We start from the raw sequence: 19,636 nt of genomic DNA, 5'->3' as shown, positions 1-19,636 counted from the left end.
ATGCTCTTCTTTTTCCTGCTAAGTCTTCATTGAAAGCGGCCGATGTCCTAAATCTTGGCCACTTGGCTGAGGCGACGTCTGAGGAAGTCCTGGCGGTCCGTTGATGTTTCCAGCTCCCGCCATTCGTGCCAATAGATCTGGTAATAAATAAACGAGTCAAAGGATGATGAATAAATAATGATTTTAAGTTATTAAGCCCGCATGGAAATATTACAAAATACATTGTGATATCTTTACCAATAAATACATAACTAGTTAAAAATCAAACCCATTACGTTTAATATGAAGGATGGCTACTAGCTGGAATATTAATTTCATGTTTTGGTTTACCCCATGGAATACTAATGTTTGTATTTAAAAACCAAATTGATTAAAGAAGACTGTCAACCTTAAAGGGTATATTGTGACAGTGCAAATTTAAGGAAGAGTGAGTAGGAAGAATATCTTAGACTAAAGCCCATCTATATACTCGATAATATTTTTTACTGGACAACTACCGTCTATAAAAGTTATAGATTTGGGATAATTGACAACAAAACTGAATAAAACGGAGTGTTAGCCGGATTTATGTGAAAGTATTATGTGTGTTTCCTAAGTTAGTAACTCAATTCGGTAAAGAAGAACTCACCACCAACGGGTGATGTCCCAATTGCCGGAGCTGCCTCAGCTTCATATCCATTTGTCCTGTGAAGCGATCCTTTTCGCGGATCACATTGTTCCAGCCCGCAACAACGATGGCCACGGTGGCCAGCTGGTCATCCGCTGCCCTGCTCTCGCCCAGCAGATGCCTGCGGGTGAGAATCTCCCCACTGTAATCCTGGCAGGCCTCCGCGTCCAAGGGCACGGCTCTCCGCTGGCGGTGGTCGTAGCAGAGCACCACATCGCATCGATCGTAATGCGGCAGGATGTGCTTGAAGGTGACGGCGCGGTGGAGCTGGGAGACCGCATCCCGAATCTCCACCAGGATGCGATCGGTGCTGGTCAACTTGAAGCGGCCGTCCCGCTCGGGCATGTACTGCGTGTAGAGGCGGCCCATCTGCTGCCGCTGCCGCTCGCTGAGCAGCGCTCCCTGGTACTCATCGGCGCCCAGGAGACGGACGAATCCGTCCAGGTGGAAGTACTCCCGCCCCGGCAGTCCGCTGCGGTAGGCGTGCTGCACGAAGCGCGGCTCCAGGGCCACGCCCAGCAGCTCCAGGTCGTAGACACCACGCATTGTGAGGAACTGCAGGCAGTTGGTGAAGCAACGCGGATGACGCAGGATCTCCTCCATCCGCTGGCGCAGCAAGTCGGGCAGCCGCTCCGCCAAGCGACGCTCCACCCCCGAAGTGCTCTTCAGATTGAACAGGGCCATTACCAGGCAAATGCGCTCCATGTCTTTCAGGCGGGCTGTCTCCACTTCCCGCTCGAATCTTAGCAGGATGCGTTCCACCAGCGCATCGTTGCAGGTCTGCAGCTCGCAGCCGAGAAGCGCCATGTGCAGGCAGGTGAGCAGCGACACGCGCTCCACCTGCGGCTCCAGGTCGACGAGCAGCCGCTTGAGCGCCTCCACTTGGGGCAGCTTGCTGCTGTAGCGCAGCACCTTGAGCAGCGCCACCAGGGCAATGTCCTCCACGGTGTCTAGTTCGCTGCCCAGCCGCTGGTAGATCTGCGCTAGCAGTTCCGGATTCCTAATCGGTGTCTGTGTCTTGAAAAAGCCCATGGCCATGACGCCCAGCTCGCCAAGGGTCATCTGGTCCACGCAGCGGGCCAGATTCAGCTCAAAGTCGAACATCTCGAAGACGGTGCGGCGCAGCAGGTTGCACAGGAACATGGCGTGGACCAGCTGCTCTGGCGGCAGTTTGCGCAGCCGGCGACCCAGCTTCTTGAGGGCCAGCCACACGTACTCCCCGATCCTGACCAGACCCAGGCGGTACCAGGCGTCGCTCACGAGCAGCAGCTGCTCGCTGGACCAGCGCTCGATGCGGCGACAGCACTCGATGTCCATGGTGTTCCACAGCTCCATGTAGTTGTGCGTTTTGGGCGATTCCGGTGTGGGCAGCTCGGCCAGGGCGCTCAGCGATCCCAGGAGCTGTTCGTCTGTGAGGCGATGCATTTGCTCGCAGTAGCAGCGGGCAAAGGCATCGTACCGGGCATCGCTGACCTGTAGTTCCAGCCGGACGCAGTCCCTCACCAGGCCCTGGAAGTCCGCGTAGAGATCCGCTGGACTTGCGTCGCTCTGGGGCCGCATGAAGCCCTCTGAGGCGGGCAGATCCTGCCAGCCGGTGTCCCTGGGCCGCAGGATCTGGTAGGGTTTCAGGGAGTCCATTAGGACGCCGTGGGCGAACTGATTCTCGCGATCGGCAAATATCCTCGCCTGCGAAACGCTCGTGGTGCACAGTTGGCGGCTTAGACGCCCAACGCTGCGCCAGAGGCAGTGCGTCCTTGTCCACATGGCTTCGTTTAAGTCTTCCTGATAAGATTGACCAATTCAATTAAATTTGAATGCCGATCAAAAGCGCGTTATGAAAACATTTGTTGAAAAACAGGCCGGTAAAACAGCTGATTGGCTGCAGCGTTGCCAGAGCGGGGCGAATAAATCTGGTAACACAGCTGGTGCAGCGATGCCAGAGTGTGGAAAATAGATGCTCGAGTGCAAGACAAACAACCTTCAGTACTTTGCACACTGCCCAACTCCGCCACCGACATGTTTATTTGCAATAAGGTTTTCACACTGACATGATCAGTGATCAATGAACGATTCTTTTAAGTGTCAAGAGAAATTTAAGAAAAGTAGATCGCTTAGCACAACAACTTATTCAGTCAAAGTTTACCAGTCCATCACTGATCAGAGATTATCGCTAAGCCCTTACACATCCACCACGGATGTTGGGGATTTTAACTATTAATCTGTACTTTACCCTGCTTGTGCCTTAATAAAAAGACCAAGAGATATTGATTACAGTCTTACCTTAAAACCATTCTATTTAAATACGGCTGCCCGGGGAGTGTGAACCTCCCAAAACTCAACAGCTATGTATCTCATAGAAATGTAAGGTTAGAAACGTATATTTTTATGTGGTGGATGGCAGTTTGGATTTTGGAAGGCCATTGAACAATATCAATGATGTTGTCCCTACATTACATGAAAATATGTATTACACTAGAGCTTTCTGACCCACTTGAGCCGACTATATCATTTTTGGCAAGCTTATTTATTAAAGACAAGTCAAAAAACAGGGTAAGATCAGGGGGTAGAGTCTTTATTTTGGTTGGAAACTATTTTAATGCTGAACTTAACACTTAAAATGAAAAAATAAGTTAGTTTCTGTATACTGTAGTACTCTTTTGTTTCCAGTTGTATTCAGTTGATTTGGTTTTAACTGATGATATAGATCCTTGGGATTTATTCATACTTTATTTGTCTGTTATAAGCCTAGACAGTAGTAAACGAAATTCAATACGATTTGAAGTTGAGTTGATTGAAATAATACTCTAGTTCGCTGTGATGGGGTATGCAATATGTGTGTCCTAGTCCTTTATATCAGATTAAGTCGAGAAGCTATCAAAATATTTCATTGCTTAAAGTATGGTCCTTCGCTCCAGTATCCGAACTATTTTATGCGCTATGTGGATCCATTAGAGACAACTAGTGAAGGCCTGTTTGCGCAGATCACACATCTACCATTCACCATCTTAGCTTTTTTCTTTTTTCAAAACAGTATTAGAGTTTAAGGACCTCCTTCAAAAAATTCAGATTCCGTCACTGTGTTCCATATATGTAAAAACTTCCAACCGATGAGCTCTGTGGGATAGGGGTATAGATATCATAAAAGATCGACTAGTTCAGTGGTTGAGCTGTCTGATTGGTTATTATAAGATGGAGCACAATTTGGATTTGCTCTTCAATTTTGTTGATTGGACGTTTTGTGGTGGTTTTTGATATTCCTTTGATGCCTTTAATACGTAACAATGAATTATGTCACTCTTATAATATCATTGTTCCTTTAAATTTCCTTAAAGCATGTCGAAAATCTGCACATTCTCCATAACCTAAAAATTTTGTGTGCACTTCTGAAAGGGTGGATAAAATTAATGTGTGTCCCCTTTGTGTACTTGTAGGCCTTAAATGTCTAAGATAATCGAAACCAGTAGACTCCGTTGGGTTAGATTACTCAAATTTTTTGTAACCGGTCGGTGAAGGTTAACATTAGTTAATCGCATTAATCGATAAATAGATTGTTTTCAGACATACCATCCCTATATTTTTACGCAACTCACCCAGCTTTTTGTCGTTCACATGTCACCGCAAGTCGCCATTGCTGTTTTGGTCGGACATCGCTGCCAAACTGCTGCAGAACTGTCCACAGAAGTCTGGCAAGCCCGCCAGCTACTCGAAGCACAGCTAGCAATTGATTAAATGGTGTTAGTGGCTTTAATCCAGATTGGACTTGTTTTTTGAGTTTACATTTAAACTAATATAAGCAATGTGGTTGCCATTCACATGTCGCCGAAGGCCGCCATTGTTGTTTTGGCTGTTCTTCGTTGCCAGACGGGGATAAAAATATCGTCTGACAGCTAACAGGTCTGGCAACGGTGGTTGATAGTTTGTGCCCAGCCAGCAAATTGCTTTTAGCAAACGCCGACTTTCTGGCGTCGAAAAACCCGCTTTTCGGGGAATCTGACAACGCTAACTTGACGGGCGGCATATCCAGATTGTTCCGTACTGATCGGCAAGTGATTTGGATTCCCTACAGTGTGGATATAGTGGTGGTTACAGCGGATTGGCCACCGTTCTGTCCGATTCGAGGACTATCCGCGTCTTTTGTAGCAGAAAAGCGGCGGAGATTCGCAGAGGATTGGATTGTCAATAGTCATATATCGACATGGATGAGGAGGTCATTACCGTGGACGAAAGTCCAGCGGACGAGATCAATCCGCTGATCCTCAATGGTAAGTCCACCCGTTGGTCATCTTGTCATAAAAACTAACATCCTGTCTTCCCTTGGCAGCTGGTAAAAAGAGAGCCCCGGAGTCGGATAAGGATGTGTCCACTAATCCGTTCAACCGGATACTTGGACCCGGGCAAGATCACATCCTGCTGAGCTGCGCGACGGAGAGGCAGCTCATTGCCTTGGTGCGCCGCGAGCCGTCTTTGTATGACACCCGGCATCCGAAATTCAAAGACGATGTCCACAGGGAGAAACTTTGGCAGCGGATTGCCCACCACTTGGACACGGATTTGACCAACTGCCTGGTAGCCTGGGCGGAGCTGCGGTACCGATTCCAGCGCCATGTGCGCTGCCTGCGATCTTTCCATCGGAGCGCCGCCCAATGCAAGACCCCACTGCGCCGGCGTCCGCGTATTAGGCACGAGGAAGAGCTACTCTTCCTCTACCCTCATGTGGCCATATACCCGGTGATGGTGGAGAAGATACAGCCAACAGAGGCCGCGGAAAGTAACCCGGAGACAGAGACCATGGCCGAAGTAGAGTTCGTGGAACCGCCGCCCTTGGACATCATTGATGTGGATCTCGAGGAGGAGTCTGCCTACAACTACCGCTGCACCAATGAGCATCGCCGCCTCATAGAGGCTGTGCGTCCCTACCCGCAGCTGTACGATCCCCAGTATCCTGGCTATGAGAATTCTCGCCATCGCGGTCTCATCTGGGGCGCCATCTCCAACGAGCTTCACGACAAGGCCACCAAGCTGATGAAGAGCTGGCTGAAGCTGGTGACGCGCTACGAATGGGAGCTGTGGCATCGTCCCGACCAGTGCAGCAGCTCGGAGCTGTGCCAGCTGATGGACTTCCTGCGCACGCATGTTCTGCGCCTGCGCGGCACCGTGTGCAAGGCCTCCAAGTACCTGCAGAGCGACTGGCACGAGCCCATCGAGCACTTCCGCAGCGTGATGTCGCTGATCAACACGATGCGCAACATGCCCGATCTGGTCCAGTTGACGGACGACTGGCTGACCTTCAAGTTGAAGCCGCCGCGCTACGACGAGTTCTGGAAAAAGGTCGGCCGCGAGGTGATGTGCAGCTACGAGCGCTGCGAGGTCACCTGGCTGGTGCTGCGCTCCTTCCACAACGAACTGCAAGCCATGCGCTTGGCAGGCTACCAGCTGCAGGACAAGTGGTACTTCGAGAACGCGCTCAGCAGCATCTTCAAGCAGATTGCCAGCCGCACGCCTCGTCGCGGCTACAAACGCCCCCACAACGGGGCCGTGATGCAGGTCGGGGAGCCTACGCCGTCCGTTGCGCGGCTGCCACTGGCCATTGTCTACCCGCCCGCCTCGAAAGGAAGCAGCAGCATTACAACCAGCAGCAGTACGACCAGCAGCAGCACCACCAGCAGCAGCAATACCACCAGCAGCAGTGGCACGAACACTGGTCCCATCATATCTAATATCAGGAACAGCTCTGGCCCAGCCATCGCCACGCCCACCAGTCTCAGTTCGAGTGTGGCCTCCGAGTCATCTGTTCCCTCGTTTGTGATCCCCAAAATAACATCTGCCATTAGTGTGGCATCCGCCAGCATAGTGCCCATAAAGCTGCCGCCCATCGTAGGCATTTCGCCAAGGACAGCGGCACCGGCCAACATGGTGCCCGTGAAACTGCCGCACAGTGTAGGGCTTGCGCAAATGACGAAGGCCGCCTTGGGTATTGGCCTGGGCCCCATCCCCGCCAGCATTCAGCTGGCCGCGTCTAATGCCACTCCAGGCGCAGTGCGTCCAATACCTCAGCGACCCGGGCTGCAGGTGACGGTTAGGCCCAAGCAGCGTGTGCCCAATATCCTGCCGATTGCGCCGCCTCTCTCGGGGGCTGTTATCCGAGCGGTGAACCTTCCCAACCAGAATCCAATTCCACAAACTGCCACCGGGCAACCAATGCAGCGACCTGTCCAACCGTCGACGCTGGGAGCGTTGCTAAGCGAACCGCCACTCGTACCGCAGAATTCCAAACCAGTGCCGCAGAATCCGCTATCGTTATTGAAACCGGCTCCAGTTCAACCCACTTTGGTTACCAAAATACCGTCGAATACTGTTTCCAGCAGCAGCATTTCATCGGCAACTGGGACTCCAATGGTTCGGATCCATCAGCCGGGATTGAGCAGCGGATGGGATGCCGTACAAAATGGCTCTCCGGCCGGCAAATGTGGCGCAACATTGGCGCCTGCAGCAGCAGCAGCAACTATTGCATCAAGAGAAGATCCGACAATCGTCAAAGCAACAGCAGCAACCTCAAAATGGATTTCGTCAATTACACTAGCAGATTTGAACAAAAAATATCGACCAATTGCACCTGCACCACCTGGCATAGTCAGGGCAAGTAAACCTGCAGCAGAACCCACACCGACAACTTTAACACATCCAGCAACAGTTGGCACTGTACCGGCAACATTAGCTCCATCTGCCAGATTACCTACATTAGCTACAGCTACAGCTGCAACATCAGCTGCATCTGAAACAGTGGACACTGCGGATACAGAAGTCAAAGCCATATCGGATGCACCAAGAGAAGCAACAGTAGCAGCCCCAACAGCAACCATTCCAACAGTAGCAACAGTTGCCAATGTAAAAGCAGTCACCAATGCAAAGACAGCAGCTAAGCCGACAGCAATATCAGTATCCCAGCCCGATAAAGAACCAACCACGTCCGGCAGCATTCAGTCGGAGATTTGCGCTGACGAAATTATGGTGCACCTGGAGCTGAGTGCCGCCACTGGGAACCTGCTCCACATTTGGGGCGGCAACCTGGCCACACGTTACAATCTCAATATGGTCAGGACGGCGACCTTGATCCGCGAGGTGATGGCTGTGCCACAGCTGCACAAGAAAGATCCGCAATTGACCGAGAAGAGTAATGAGATCTGGAAGGTTATCGGCAAGAAGTTCCATATGCCAGGTAAGTGTATCTTCAATCTTTCAAAAATATTTACATTTCTACATATATGATGGTTTTATATAATTTCCGATCAGCCCCTTGAAGTGACTATAACCTATAGCTGTAATATATATTTCAAGGTTATAAAAACATCGGCTTGCCGATGCTAGCTTGTATTTTCGTTCCTTTATTATCCTGGTTTTGGATTCCTAGAAATGCCTTTGTTTCTTTTTTTTTATTCTTAATATTTTTTTTTTTCATTATATGTAATTTGTTTTTCAACTATGTAAAATCAATATATAGGATAGTGACACTACATTTCAACTTCTATATATATCTTAATCCTTTTCAGAGGAAGCTTTGCGCGCCTGCTGGAACTATCTGGCTGACAACATGAGTGTGTTCCCGCTGATCGCACCGATGTCGGAACTGATGCGTCCGTTCAAGGGCAGCATGAAGGTGTGGGAGAAGTCGCACCGTTTGTTCAGCAAGTTCGACGAAATAGCGCGCAAGTATATGTGGATGGAACACAAGGACGTGCTGCCGGATGTGATCCGCCACTTCCGGAAGCATGAACACCTGTACTGGGAGCTCCAGAAGCCGCGACCTGGCGAAATGGCGCCAGCTCCGCGCCAATACACGGATCAGGAGCGCCAGGAGGTGTGGCGCGAGGCCAGGGTAAAGTTTCCCAACCGTAAGTTCCATTGGTGATCCCACCCATCTAGTTGTCCCCCATCGATTATTCTCTGCCGTCTTGCAGTCAATCATCGCGATATTTGGTCCATGTTCAAGTTCGCCTTCCGCACGTATATGGAAGACCTGGAGCGCGGGATCGAAAATCCCTGGCCACAGAACTGGTGGCAGGCATTGGAGCAGCTCAGGTTCCTGGCCTACGTGCGCTACCATCCGCTCGAACCGTACTATTACATTGTGCACAACAAGATCTCTGAGGAGGTGAAGCGCTGCAGCATGTACGAGGCCCTGATGTCCGCCGATCCTGCCGACAAGAGCAGGCCCACGCCCATCAGCCTTTTGGCGCGCCTCTCCAAGGAGCCGATGCCTTGGGAGACGGAGGAGGCCAAGCGCATGCTCACCGGCCAGTTGAGTCGGCCTAGCAGCTCGGCAGCCGCCTTCGCGCTGAATATCAACGCCCAAGCCCCAGCACCCACCGACTCACCAGTTCCCGTACCTGACAACAATCCCGTGCCCCCAAAAGCACCCGCAACAGAACCTATCGCAGGCAAGCAAGCGCCAAAAGAGAAAGAACAGTTGGCCAATGGCACCGACACCGGCCAAGAACTGGTCCCTCAGACGAACCGCATCACCTCCATTCTTCCCACCATCGAGGCCTTCCAGCTGACCCAAGTCCTGCGCCGCCATCCGCACACCTTTGAGCGGGCGAGCACCATCGACAAGCGCACCGCCTGGGTTCGCGTCTCAAAGGAGCTGGATGCCACAGGTTTGTAACACTAGCTTGCAAATTAAAGTCGATGACTTACTCCAGAGATAAAAGTTTGCTTTTCTGCTGCAGTTGGACTCTCTAACTTATATTAAAAATTTGAAGGGATCTTTATACCCTTGCAGAGGGTATTATAATTTTGGTCAAAAGTGTGCAACGCAGTGAAGGAGACCCTATAAAGTATATATATATTTGATCAGGATCACCTCCTGAGTTGATATAGCCATGTCCGTCTGTCCGTCTGTCTGTTTCTACGCAAACTAGTCTCTCAGTTTTAAAGATATCGAATTGAAACTTTGCCCACACCCTTCTTTCCTTTGCACCCAGTATATAAGTCGGAACGGCCGGGATCGGCCGACTATATCCTATAGCTGCCATACAACTGATTGATCGGAAATGCCATAACTTTAGTGTTTGTTAAGTTAGGAAGTTGAGATTTTCTATGTGTTTTATGTTTGGCCAATCAATCCGAACTACCAAATTGCATAAGGATCGGACGACTATATCCTATAGCCGCCATACAAGTGATTGATCGGAAATGCAATAACTTTGGTGTTTGTAAAGTTAGGAAGTTGGGATTTTCTATGGGTTTTATCTTTGGCCAATCAATCCGACCTACCAAATTTCATAAGGATCGGCCGACTATATCCTATAGCCGCCATATAACTGATTGATCGGAAATGCCATAACTTTGGTGTTTGTAAAGTTAGAAAGTTGGGATTTTCTATGGGTTTTATATTTGGCCAATCAATCCGACATACCAAATTTCATAAGGATCGGCCGACTATATCCTATAGCTGCCAAATAACTGAACGATTGGAAACGCCATAAATTTGGTGTTTTTAAAGTTAGGAAGTTGGGATTATTTATGATTATTAAGAATGCATCATATGAAAAGGTTTGGAGAATATAATTTACAAAATATTCTGCAAGGGTATATCAACTTCGGCTCCGCCCAAAGTTAGCTTTTCTTTCTTGTTTTTAAATAATTTGACTGCCCTAAACTTTTGGTGTTAGAATTGATTGCAACCTAAATAGCTTTTGTTTGAATATCTTATCAAATTGAGGCTTAAACGATACGCTTAATATATATTTTGTGCTATTTCTTTGCAGTGACCGAATGCCGCCTGGGCCTGCAGTACGCTCTACGCGAGATGCGCGTCCTGAAGATCACGGACCCAATGCATCGCTGCACGATGGGGCACAAGTACTACCGCCACATGACAGAGATCTATAAGCAGGTGAAGCCCAACGGCCAGCTCAAAGTCCGCACGCCGCAGCAGCTCAACCAATCGCTGGCGGAGCCCACTCTGGAAGTTGTACCGCAGCGATTCGTGCCCGAGATCAACATGACCACCTGCAGCACGGGCCTTGTGCTGAAGAACTGGGCCAACGCCGTCGGCAACTTGTCCCAAGCCAGCCAGGATGAGCTGACCGTCAAGCTGACGAAGCTGTTCTCCAAATTCGCCGAAGAGGCCAACATCAACTGGATTTATCCGCCGCCGCCTTAACTCGGTTATCTCTTTTGACACGCGTAACTTAATATAAGTTTTATCGATAAGTAAATTCACTGTTCGCTTTGAATTACCTTTCCACGCTACTATGCTATCCGATTGCATCTAATTTATAATGAATTGCATAAATTGCAAGAAATACTTTTTTTTTAATAAAAATCACATCATTTTACGATGCGTAAAAACATAAATAAACCACAAAAAAATTAACTTTCTCCATTATTTCATTGCATTTTGAAATGGTATTTCTCAAGCAGGGATATCCCTACAATTCAAATAGCCTAAAATTAACTTATAAAGGTCGGGTTTCCTAAAATTAAATTGATTAAAAGAGTTTAAAGAAAATTAGGTTTTTAAAAATATCTTCGTTTAATAAATGAATTTAAAAAGGATTAAGTACATTTAAAATCGAAAAGAATAATATTTGAATAAGGATTTTGTGCAGAATTCAAGCTGAGGAAACGTATGAAATAAACTAACTTTTAGCATACCATAAAGACAGAAGAAAAAATGCCATAGTAAGGATAGTTCTTTAATCCATTCAAAGTCGTAAGATGATGGTGATGAGGGCAAGGCCCTTTGATTATGTGGACACATTTGTCGCTCAACGAGAACCGCCCACTTATTTGACCTTTGCGGAGACATGAAAGTAAGCCCGAATAAATTGAGGCCGGACAATTGCGAAACGATTTGATTGCAGTGTTTGTGGAGGAGGGAAATAATAGGCACACGTAAAACTCAAGGGGATGATTTTCCAGGAGTAATGGAATGCAGAGAACTTCCACCGAGAATACCATTTTATGAGTCTCGAAATTGTATTTTACACAAATAAAAAATAGTGTAAAATAATAAATATTAGTTGTAAATATTTATTATAGTGATCTAAAAAATAAACATTTTATGCTAAGTCATTCAGGGTCCGAAAGTAATACTTATTTAGAACTTTTTATTTCGAATTGGGTTGATTTGTATACATTTTGTAGAAAAAAATCAAGTTTTATTTTTCAAGAATAAAACAGATTATTTAACCATAACAATGTGGGGCTGTAAACTTAATTGTTCGCTTGGGAAAAAAGAATTTGTACAGTAAATATAAAAATAGTGATAAAATGCATTGGCATTTTTACAAAAGGAATAAGTAGACCATTTTTAATTGACTTTTTTTATCAAATAAATTAAAATAAAATAAAGTTTACATTATATTAACGATTTTTAAATAGAATGGAATACATTTTTATAGGAAATATAATGAGATAATATAATGGAGTTGCTCAACAGCAGGATTCGATGGGCTTGGATCGCAGGCGTCCATTGCTAAGTAGACGGATTTTCGGATTTTCCGCGGTCTTCCTGTCCTCCGGGTCGACCTTTCGATCCTGCCCAGCCAGGAGGCGGGTGGACGGAGGGGTTGTGGCCACCAGGCGGTTGAAGATGCCGACCGCCAACGCGGCGAATACGTGATTCACATTGGCGCCACTCTTGGCGGACACCTCGCGGAACGGGAGTTCCCGATGATCGGCGTAGTGGGTGGCCTGCTGCTGGCTCACCTGGCGCCCCACCAGATCGTCGCACTTGTTGCCCGCCAGGAAGACGTTCACCCGGTCCGGACAACGGCGCCGAATCTCCTTCAGCCAGCCGTCGAGGCTGCGGAAAGTGCTGACCGATGTGGTGTCGTAGACGAGCAGCACACCGTGGGCACCGCGGTAGTAGGCGGGCAGCACCGACCGGAATCGCTCCTCGCCGGCGGTGTCCCAGATCTGCAGCTTCACCACCTGGCCGGCCACCTCCACGGTGCGCACCTTGAAGTCCACGCCCACCGTGCACAGGTACTTGCCGGTGAAGCGGCCGTCGGAGAAGCGCATCAGCAGACAGGACTTGCCCACGCCGGAGTCGCCCAGAACGAGGATCTTGAACAGGTATTTGTAGTCATCCATCATCGATTGGGGTCAAGGGAATCTGAGTGGTACGTAGACGTACTTTGCCTGGCTTGTTTTGGGATTTCTTTTCTGAAAAGAAATTCCCAATCAATCGAAATATTATCAGTTGTTACCATTTTAGAGCTCAAAGAAGTTGGGTCGACTAAAATCGAATTTTTGAAAATTGATTAGCTTAATCGTTGGTCAAAAGTATGCAACGCAGTGAAGGAGACATCTCCGACCCTATAAAGTATATATATTCTTGATCAGGATCGCCTCCTGAGTTGATATAAGCATGTCCGTCTGTCCGTCTGTCCGTCTGTCTGTTTCTACGCAAACTAGTCTCTCAGTTTTAAGGATATCGAATTGAAACTTTGCACACACCCTTCTTTCCTTTGCACGCAGTATATAAGTCGGAACGGCCGGGATTGGCTGTCTATATCCTATAGCTGCCATATAACTGATTGATCGGAAGTGCCATAACTTTGGTGTTTGTAATGTTAAGAAGTTGGGATTTTCTATGGGTTTTATTTTTGGCCAATCAATCCGACCTATTAAATTTCATAAGGATCGGCCGACTATATCATACAGCTGCCATATAACTGAACGATTGGAAATGCCATAAATTTGGTGTTTTTAAAGTTAGGAAGTTGGGATTTTTTATGAGTATTAAGAATGCATCATATGAATAATTTTGAAGAATATAATGTACATAATATTCTGCAAGGGTATATCAACTTTGGCTCCGCCCGAAGTTAGCTTTCCTTTTTTGTTAATTTTAATTTCTTTGAGCTTTGTTTCCTTCAATGAAACCACTAATCATTTAGGTTTGGACGAGAAATTGACATTATATTGTTTGTTAACGATTTTTACACATTCGAACTATGGTCCTTAACAACAGATTCATAAGGATTCTTTAAGGACTACTGTATTTTAAAACTAACCATAGGGCAATGAAACAATTTTCGTTAGGTTTATTTCTATTGGAGCAATTGAGATATTGGTATTTTTTGAATAAAAACATTTATAACATGAACAAAAAATTATAATACTACATAAATAAAATTTTACAACACATCTTATCATCACTAGATTTAATATCAATTTTTCAGCAGATAGTGTTCTTTATCAATTTTTATAATATATTAGAGCGCAATGTATGATAAAGTAAAAATTTGATCTTAGATTTTAGCGGTAATTTGTTTCTTGCTGATAATTACTGATATTTTGTTTTGCGATAGCTAATTTTTAATAAAGAGGAAACTTTTTTGTTTATTAAACAGTACTAAAGCCGTGTCATTTTGAAAACTAGTCCAGTTTGTAATGCCTTGCAGTACCTGAAAAGGAACAAAGACACTTCCACCCAGCTGCGTCCAGGAGAAAGTACATAAAAATTAGCATTAGCATCCCGACCCCGTGAGGGGTCGAAAGGTCGAAGTGGTGAAAGCGGAAAAGCGCGGTAATCGGGGTCCTCGGACCCCATCATAATCATTCCGGCATCTGATGGCGATGGCAATAATGTTTGCTCCTGGTGATTAACGCAATTAAACAGGTGCTCAAAATGATGTTTCCAGTGGATTAGCCGAGGACACAGGACGCAGGATGCGGGAAGTGGGTCTGAGGATGGGGATGGGGTCCAGGATGAGGGATGGGAATGCGTACGTCCGCTAATAAGGGATACATTAGCAACATGCGCCACGTTCGCATTAATTCTGGTCGTTGGGTGCGGGTTTCTGTGGGTGGCTAGGTGTGTTGTTGTGTGGGTTTGTGCAACGTTAAAATTCCATTAGCCCACAATGAGGGTGGCGTTCTTATAACAGGTGTATCTCCACAACTTCTTGGGCTCCGGACTCCCCATCCCGTGAGAATGGGACGGCACTTGAGTGGATCGCTTATGCAATTTCCCTAAATGGTTCACATGACCTCCTCCGCGGCTAATGAGCCACTCAATCGGACAATTGTACGGCCATTCATTCTCCGTCGAGAGTGAATGGGAAAATAAAACTAACAATTTTAAAGCTATTGTAAATCCGACGTAAAGACTCTTGGTAATGAAAAGATAAAAGACTTTTGTTACCCTGCAAATGCAAGAGATACTCAACTCGTTTGCATCATAAATAAAACAACATCAAACAAGTAAAAACTTCTTCTTATTCGAATTTTTGTTTAGTCTTTATTTAATTTAAAATGAGGTTATTTATTTTCCAAGTCTAAGTTTTTTGTAATTTTTAATTAAAATCCTTCTATTAAATTACCTAAGCTATACTTTCAAAGCCATTTTTCGATAATTTGGCAAGTTTTTTGACACTTTTCCGCAAACCCATTTTTCAAAAATTTGGAAATGACAAAAAATCGACACAAAAAAAAAATCTAAATTAAAACCCCATATTTTAAGAGCATTAAACAACAATCATTTTGAGGTATGCCACTTTGAAATCGGATGTCTGTTAGAAAAGTTATGAGCTTAGAAGTACAGTTTTTTGACCCTTTTCTGCAAACCCATTTTTCGAACATTTTGAAAGGGGTTGCCTCACTCAAATGACCAAAAATCGACAAAAAAAAATTAAATAAAAACACAGAGTTTTAGAGAATTAAACCACATTTTCAAAGTAAATTTGGAAATGACTAAAAATCGACCAAAAAAAAAACGAAGTTGAATACACAGATTTTTAGATTATAGAGCCACAATCATTTAGAAGTATGCCATTTTAAAATAGGATGTCTGTAAGAAAAGTTATAAGCTTTCCAGCTTGCAGAATTTAGGCCACTTTTCTGCCAAAAATCTAACCCTAATTTTAAATCTTAAAATTTAAGTTCAGATTAATTCAGACTAAACCAAAATCATTTAGTAGTGTGCTTATTTGAAATCGTATGTCTGTAACTTTTGACTGATGTACCTTTTTCAAAAAGTAACCGACTTAGTCATAAAGCAATATTAAGATCTTCCGAGGGTTTTATTGTTGCACGGGATAATTTTGTCGGAAAAATATTAATATCAGGATTATCAGGAACTGTTTAAAAAATAAATTTCTACTTTGTATGAGCAGTATTTACTTTTTATTTTGGTGATTTTTTTGTGAATCATATTTATTTAACAAGTTGACACAAGAATTTGACTTTAAAAGATTTATACCCCTCCGCAAATCAAGACTTTTGCCAATATTTTTCTTTTGTGCTACCCTAGACTTTATCGCTTTACGGCTCAAATATTTTCACTGACCACAAAAACTGTTAATTGTTGTTTTCTCTTTCATTTGTTTTATTTGTTATTCAGCCATATTTTATTGTTAAGAAAACAAATGCATAAAAGAAAAAATAAAAACAATAGCATAGAATTAGTAATAGTAAAAAGCGAAAAGCAAACTATTTAATGACAATGGCAATCCACAATCCACAACCCACACAGCAACCCAGAATCGGAATCCGACTCTCAGACTCAGCATAGTTCAATGATTTGCTACTGGGACACAGTCCAGAAATAAAAAATAAGTACATAAGTAGGTAGGGTAGAGGTAGGTCCGTAAGTTTTTGTCCAAAGAAGAACTATTATTTCCCAACTGAAATGCTATTTTATAAGAACATTATCACATTATAAAAATGTTGCAAAAATATGATGTATTCGATATATTATTATCTATATATAAAATTATTTTAAAATCTCTAAAAAATGCTATTGCTTGTGAGTGCATATTTTATATTACATTAACGCTATTTAATATAATCTCTAATTGAAATGAATCCCACATATTCAACAGTATATTGTAAAATGATATTCAATTTCACATAACCAATGGTTATAGATTTCAATGACTCCGACATAATTAACATTATAATCGCATTATTAGACAAATTTAAAAGTGTTTTTGATATTGTATCCAATTTTACATAATATTAATGCTATGGTTATAATATTTAAATGACTCTGAAAAGACATGCTAAAAATGAAAATACCCTATGTCAAGGTATAATAAAAATAAAACAACAACAAAATAGCTAAGCAGCTCCACAAAAAAACTATTAACAAAACAAAAGTACAAAGCAACGAACACGCCCCGCTTTTGGGGACGAGCAAAAAGTAAACAGAAAAGCCATTATCGACTACAACAATAGTAATGCTGCTGCTGCTGTTGGGCACTCTGGTTGCACTGAGAAAAAAAATTATCCAAATAAATCTATTTATATTATTTTATTACAAAATGGCATTAAAATAATAGTTTTAAGAAGCCTAAAAGGACTAGACCAATGTATTTTAATACTAAACAAAATGGAAATATAAATAGAAAACAAATATTATTGTATTTTCTCCGAGTGCTTTAATTTATTTTTGTTGCTATACTCTTTAAAAGGGTATTATAATATCAGAAGATCTTTACAATGCAGTGAAGAATTTTAATAGAAGCTTAGATCATAAAAAATTTAATTTGTCTTCTCAAAACTGTTCAAGAATAATTTGTATTTTAAATTAAATTTGGAATGAAGAATAACAGATAATGGACTTTTTTTAATAATATCATCAGTATGTTTAATTTTTTTTTAATGAGCTTATGCTTTTTTTAAGAGTATTCTGACGTCGGCCTTCGAAACTAGTATTCTTTTCTTGGTTTTCTTGCTGAATTGTGCATGGCAAAAACAATTACAATTTCGCAAACAAAGATAATTTGCGAATGAGATCGACGAAACGATACAATGGCACACCACCAACAACACAACAATATAGGGTGGGGATGGGTGGCAAAAAAAACCTGAAATTCGAAGTGGAAAGGTTTAATGGGGAAGCAAATACAGAAGCTTCTTTTATTTAATCGAGCGAAAACGCAGGGTGTGTGATCGCTAATCGGTCATCGACAATTGTCGATCGGTAATCGGCGCCTTCTGAATTTTAGAGTATACTCACACACTTTAAAAAAGGGGAAACTGAAAATGAGAGAACATATCCAATAAAACCACAAGTCAAGCGAAGCAAACAAAAATAAATATGGGTCCTATTTCTTTTCCAGCTAGGTAACGACTGACCAAATACTAAAGTATGCATCTCTCTTGACCTTAATTTTCTGTTATAAATTTATACCAAGCCAAACAGATAACAAAACGCAAGTGACAGTTTCAATGTAAACTTGTCACAATATCTTAGATTCAAACGAAATAATATAAAAGGGAAGTGATATTGATATTAGGCCAAATAAAATAAGAGACCCTATAAAATAAGAAAAACCTTATTCTGTACCAGAATGTTTTTAGAAGTTCCCTGATTTTATTTGTTTTATTTTTATTTAGCCTAATATCAATATCACATCCCTTTTATATTACCAATTATAAGGGATGTGATATTGATATTAGGCTAAATAAAGATAAAACCAATAAAATAAGGGAACTTCTAAAAATATTCTGGTACAGAATAAGGTTTTGTAATATGTAAACGCATTTCGGCCACCATAAGCTGTAAGGAATATTAATAAAACAACTATCGGATCGGTCTAACCACGTCCGTTAAAAAAATCAATATACGAAATAAATACAAATCTGCAAGTAAATACAATTTCAAGCTAAATTATGTAATGAATTTAGCGCGACCCAAGAATAACTGCTTGCAAATTATAAATTGAAGGTGTCATAATTTTCTGACAATCAAGAGTCTCATTTCACAACGATTTATATTGATTTGGTCAGCATTTCCATGAGAAAGAAAATTACCTTTATAAAGAAATCCAAATTGTTGAGTTCCATATGCATTAGCTTGGTTGGTTTACGAATCATAGCTCACAAAAAATCATTTAAAACAAATGTTTTGTATTTGGGCAGCCCACATTTTTGATAATTGTAAGCACTACATCTAAAAAGGGAAATAAATCAGCACCTGTCGCAAAATATTTCACTTTGCTGAGCACTTTTCAGTTTTTTGCCAGCTTCGCAATTCTCTTAAAAGTATTTTGCAATTTTTAAATTACAAATGATTCGTTGGTAGAATATAAAAAATAATAAAAACATTTTATTAATAAAATACATTTTAACAAGAAAGGAAAGCTAACTTCGGGCAGAGCCGAAGTTGATATACCCTTGCAGAATATTCTGTAAATTATATTCTCCAAAATTATTCATGTGATGCATTCTTAATACTCATAAAAAATCCCAACTTCCTAACTTAAAAACACTAAAGTTATGGCATTTCCTATCATTCAGTTATATGACAGCTATAGGATATAGTTGGCCGATCCTTATGAAATTTAGTAGGTCCGATTGATTGGCCAAAAATAAAATCCCAACTTCCTAACTTTAAAAACACCAAAGTTATGGCATTTCCGATCAATCAGTTATATGGCAGCTATAGGATATAGTCGACCGATCCCGGCCGTTCCGACTTATATACTGCGTGCAAAGGAAAGAAGGGTGTGTGCAAAGTTTCTATCTTTAAAACTGAGAGACTAGTTTGCGTAGAAACAGACAGACGGACAGAAGGACAGAAGGACAGACGGACAGACGGACATGCTTATATCAACTCAGGAGGTGATCCTGATCAAGAATATATATACTTTATAGGGTCGGAGATGTCTCCTTCACTGCGTTGCACATTTTTGACAAAAATTATAATACCCCCTGCAAGGGTATAAAAAGCCTTTGTATTATAATATTGAAGGAGAAGGAACCTTTCAAGTGTTGATTTTGAATTAAATGTTTTATTGTAAAAAGTAAATAAAACATGGTGAAAAGTCCTTGTTTATAAATCAAAGGCAATTTGAATGACAAAACAGCTAACAAATTTGTGGACCATAGAAATGATTCGATTGACTGACGTTCATACTCGAAAATAAAACATAAAAGTTATGCAAAACTGAACATGTTCGAAACTTCGATACGATTTCATAGAAAAGTATTCCATCTGAACACAAG

The 19,636-nt window shown here is 43.0% G+C and overlaps 3 protein-coding genes across 3 annotated transcripts; 1 reads left to right on the top strand and 2 right to left on the bottom strand.

Moving 5' to 3' along the window:
- Window positions 1-28: 28 nt before the first annotated feature.
- Window positions 29-2,542, bottom strand: LOC108052916 (FAST kinase domain-containing protein 5, mitochondrial). Its single transcript, XM_017135462.2, has 2 exons — window positions 629-2,542; window positions 29-137 (listed from the first exon to the last, which is right to left on the bottom strand). The coding sequence occupies exons 1-2, from the start codon at window positions 2,429-2,431 to the stop codon at window positions 48-50; spliced, it is 1,893 nt and encodes a 630-aa protein (XP_016990951.2). The 5' UTR covers window positions 2,432-2,542; the 3' UTR covers window positions 29-47.
- A 1,916-nt stretch (window positions 2,543-4,458) lies between these two features.
- LOC108052912 lies at window positions 4,459-11,034 on the top strand. The gene is made up of 5 exons (XM_044461161.1): window positions 4,459-4,929; window positions 4,989-7,883; window positions 8,215-8,556; window positions 8,623-9,321; window positions 10,435-11,034. The coding sequence occupies exons 1-5, from the start codon at window positions 4,863-4,865 to the stop codon at window positions 10,830-10,832; spliced, it is 4,401 nt and encodes a 1,466-aa protein (XP_044317096.1). The 5' UTR covers window positions 4,459-4,862; the 3' UTR covers window positions 10,833-11,034.
- A 1,072-nt stretch (window positions 11,035-12,106) lies between these two features.
- LOC108039014 (ras-related protein Rab-1A) lies at window positions 12,107-12,772 on the bottom strand. Its single transcript, XM_017115916.2, has one exon. It carries the CDS (start codon window positions 12,770-12,772, stop codon window positions 12,107-12,109), a length of 666 nt encoding a protein of 221 aa, XP_016971405.2.
- Window positions 12,773-19,636: the final 6,864 nt, after the last annotated feature.

The sequence above is a fragment of the Drosophila rhopaloa genome, unplaced genomic scaffold (genome assembly GCF_018152115.1).
Source record: "Drosophila rhopaloa isolate 14029-0021.01 unplaced genomic scaffold, ASM1815211v1 contig_3, whole genome shotgun sequence".
Classification (NCBI taxonomy): domain Eukaryota; kingdom Metazoa; phylum Arthropoda; class Insecta; order Diptera; family Drosophilidae; genus Drosophila; species Drosophila rhopaloa.
Note: the sequence above shows the minus strand (reverse complement) of the source record. Positions and strands in the feature narration are given on the sequence as shown.

Excerpts from the sequence above, each read along its gene's own strand:
- LOC108052916 (XM_017135462.2), bottom strand. The coding sequence starts at position 2,431 with ATGTGGACAAGGACGCACTGCCTCTGGCGCAGCGTTGGGCGTCTAAGC. Across the intron at positions 138-628 it reads TGGGACATCACCCGTTGGTG|ATCTATTGGCACGAATGGCG; the intron begins GTGAGTTCTTCT and ends ATTTATTACCAG.
- LOC108052912 (XM_044461161.1), top strand. The coding sequence starts at position 4,863 with ATGGATGAGGAGGTCATTACCGTGGACGAAAGTCCAGCGGACGAGATC. Across the intron at positions 7,884-8,214 it reads CAAGAAGTTCCATATGCCAG|AGGAAGCTTTGCGCGCCTGC; the intron begins GTAAGTGTATCT and ends AATCCTTTTCAG. Across the intron at positions 8,557-8,622 it reads CAGGGTAAAGTTTCCCAACC|TCAATCATCGCGATATTTGG; the intron begins GTAAGTTCCATT and ends GCCGTCTTGCAG.
- LOC108039014 (XM_017115916.2), bottom strand. The coding sequence starts at position 12,772 with ATGATGGATGACTACAAATACCTGTTCAAGATCCTCGTTCTGGGCGAC.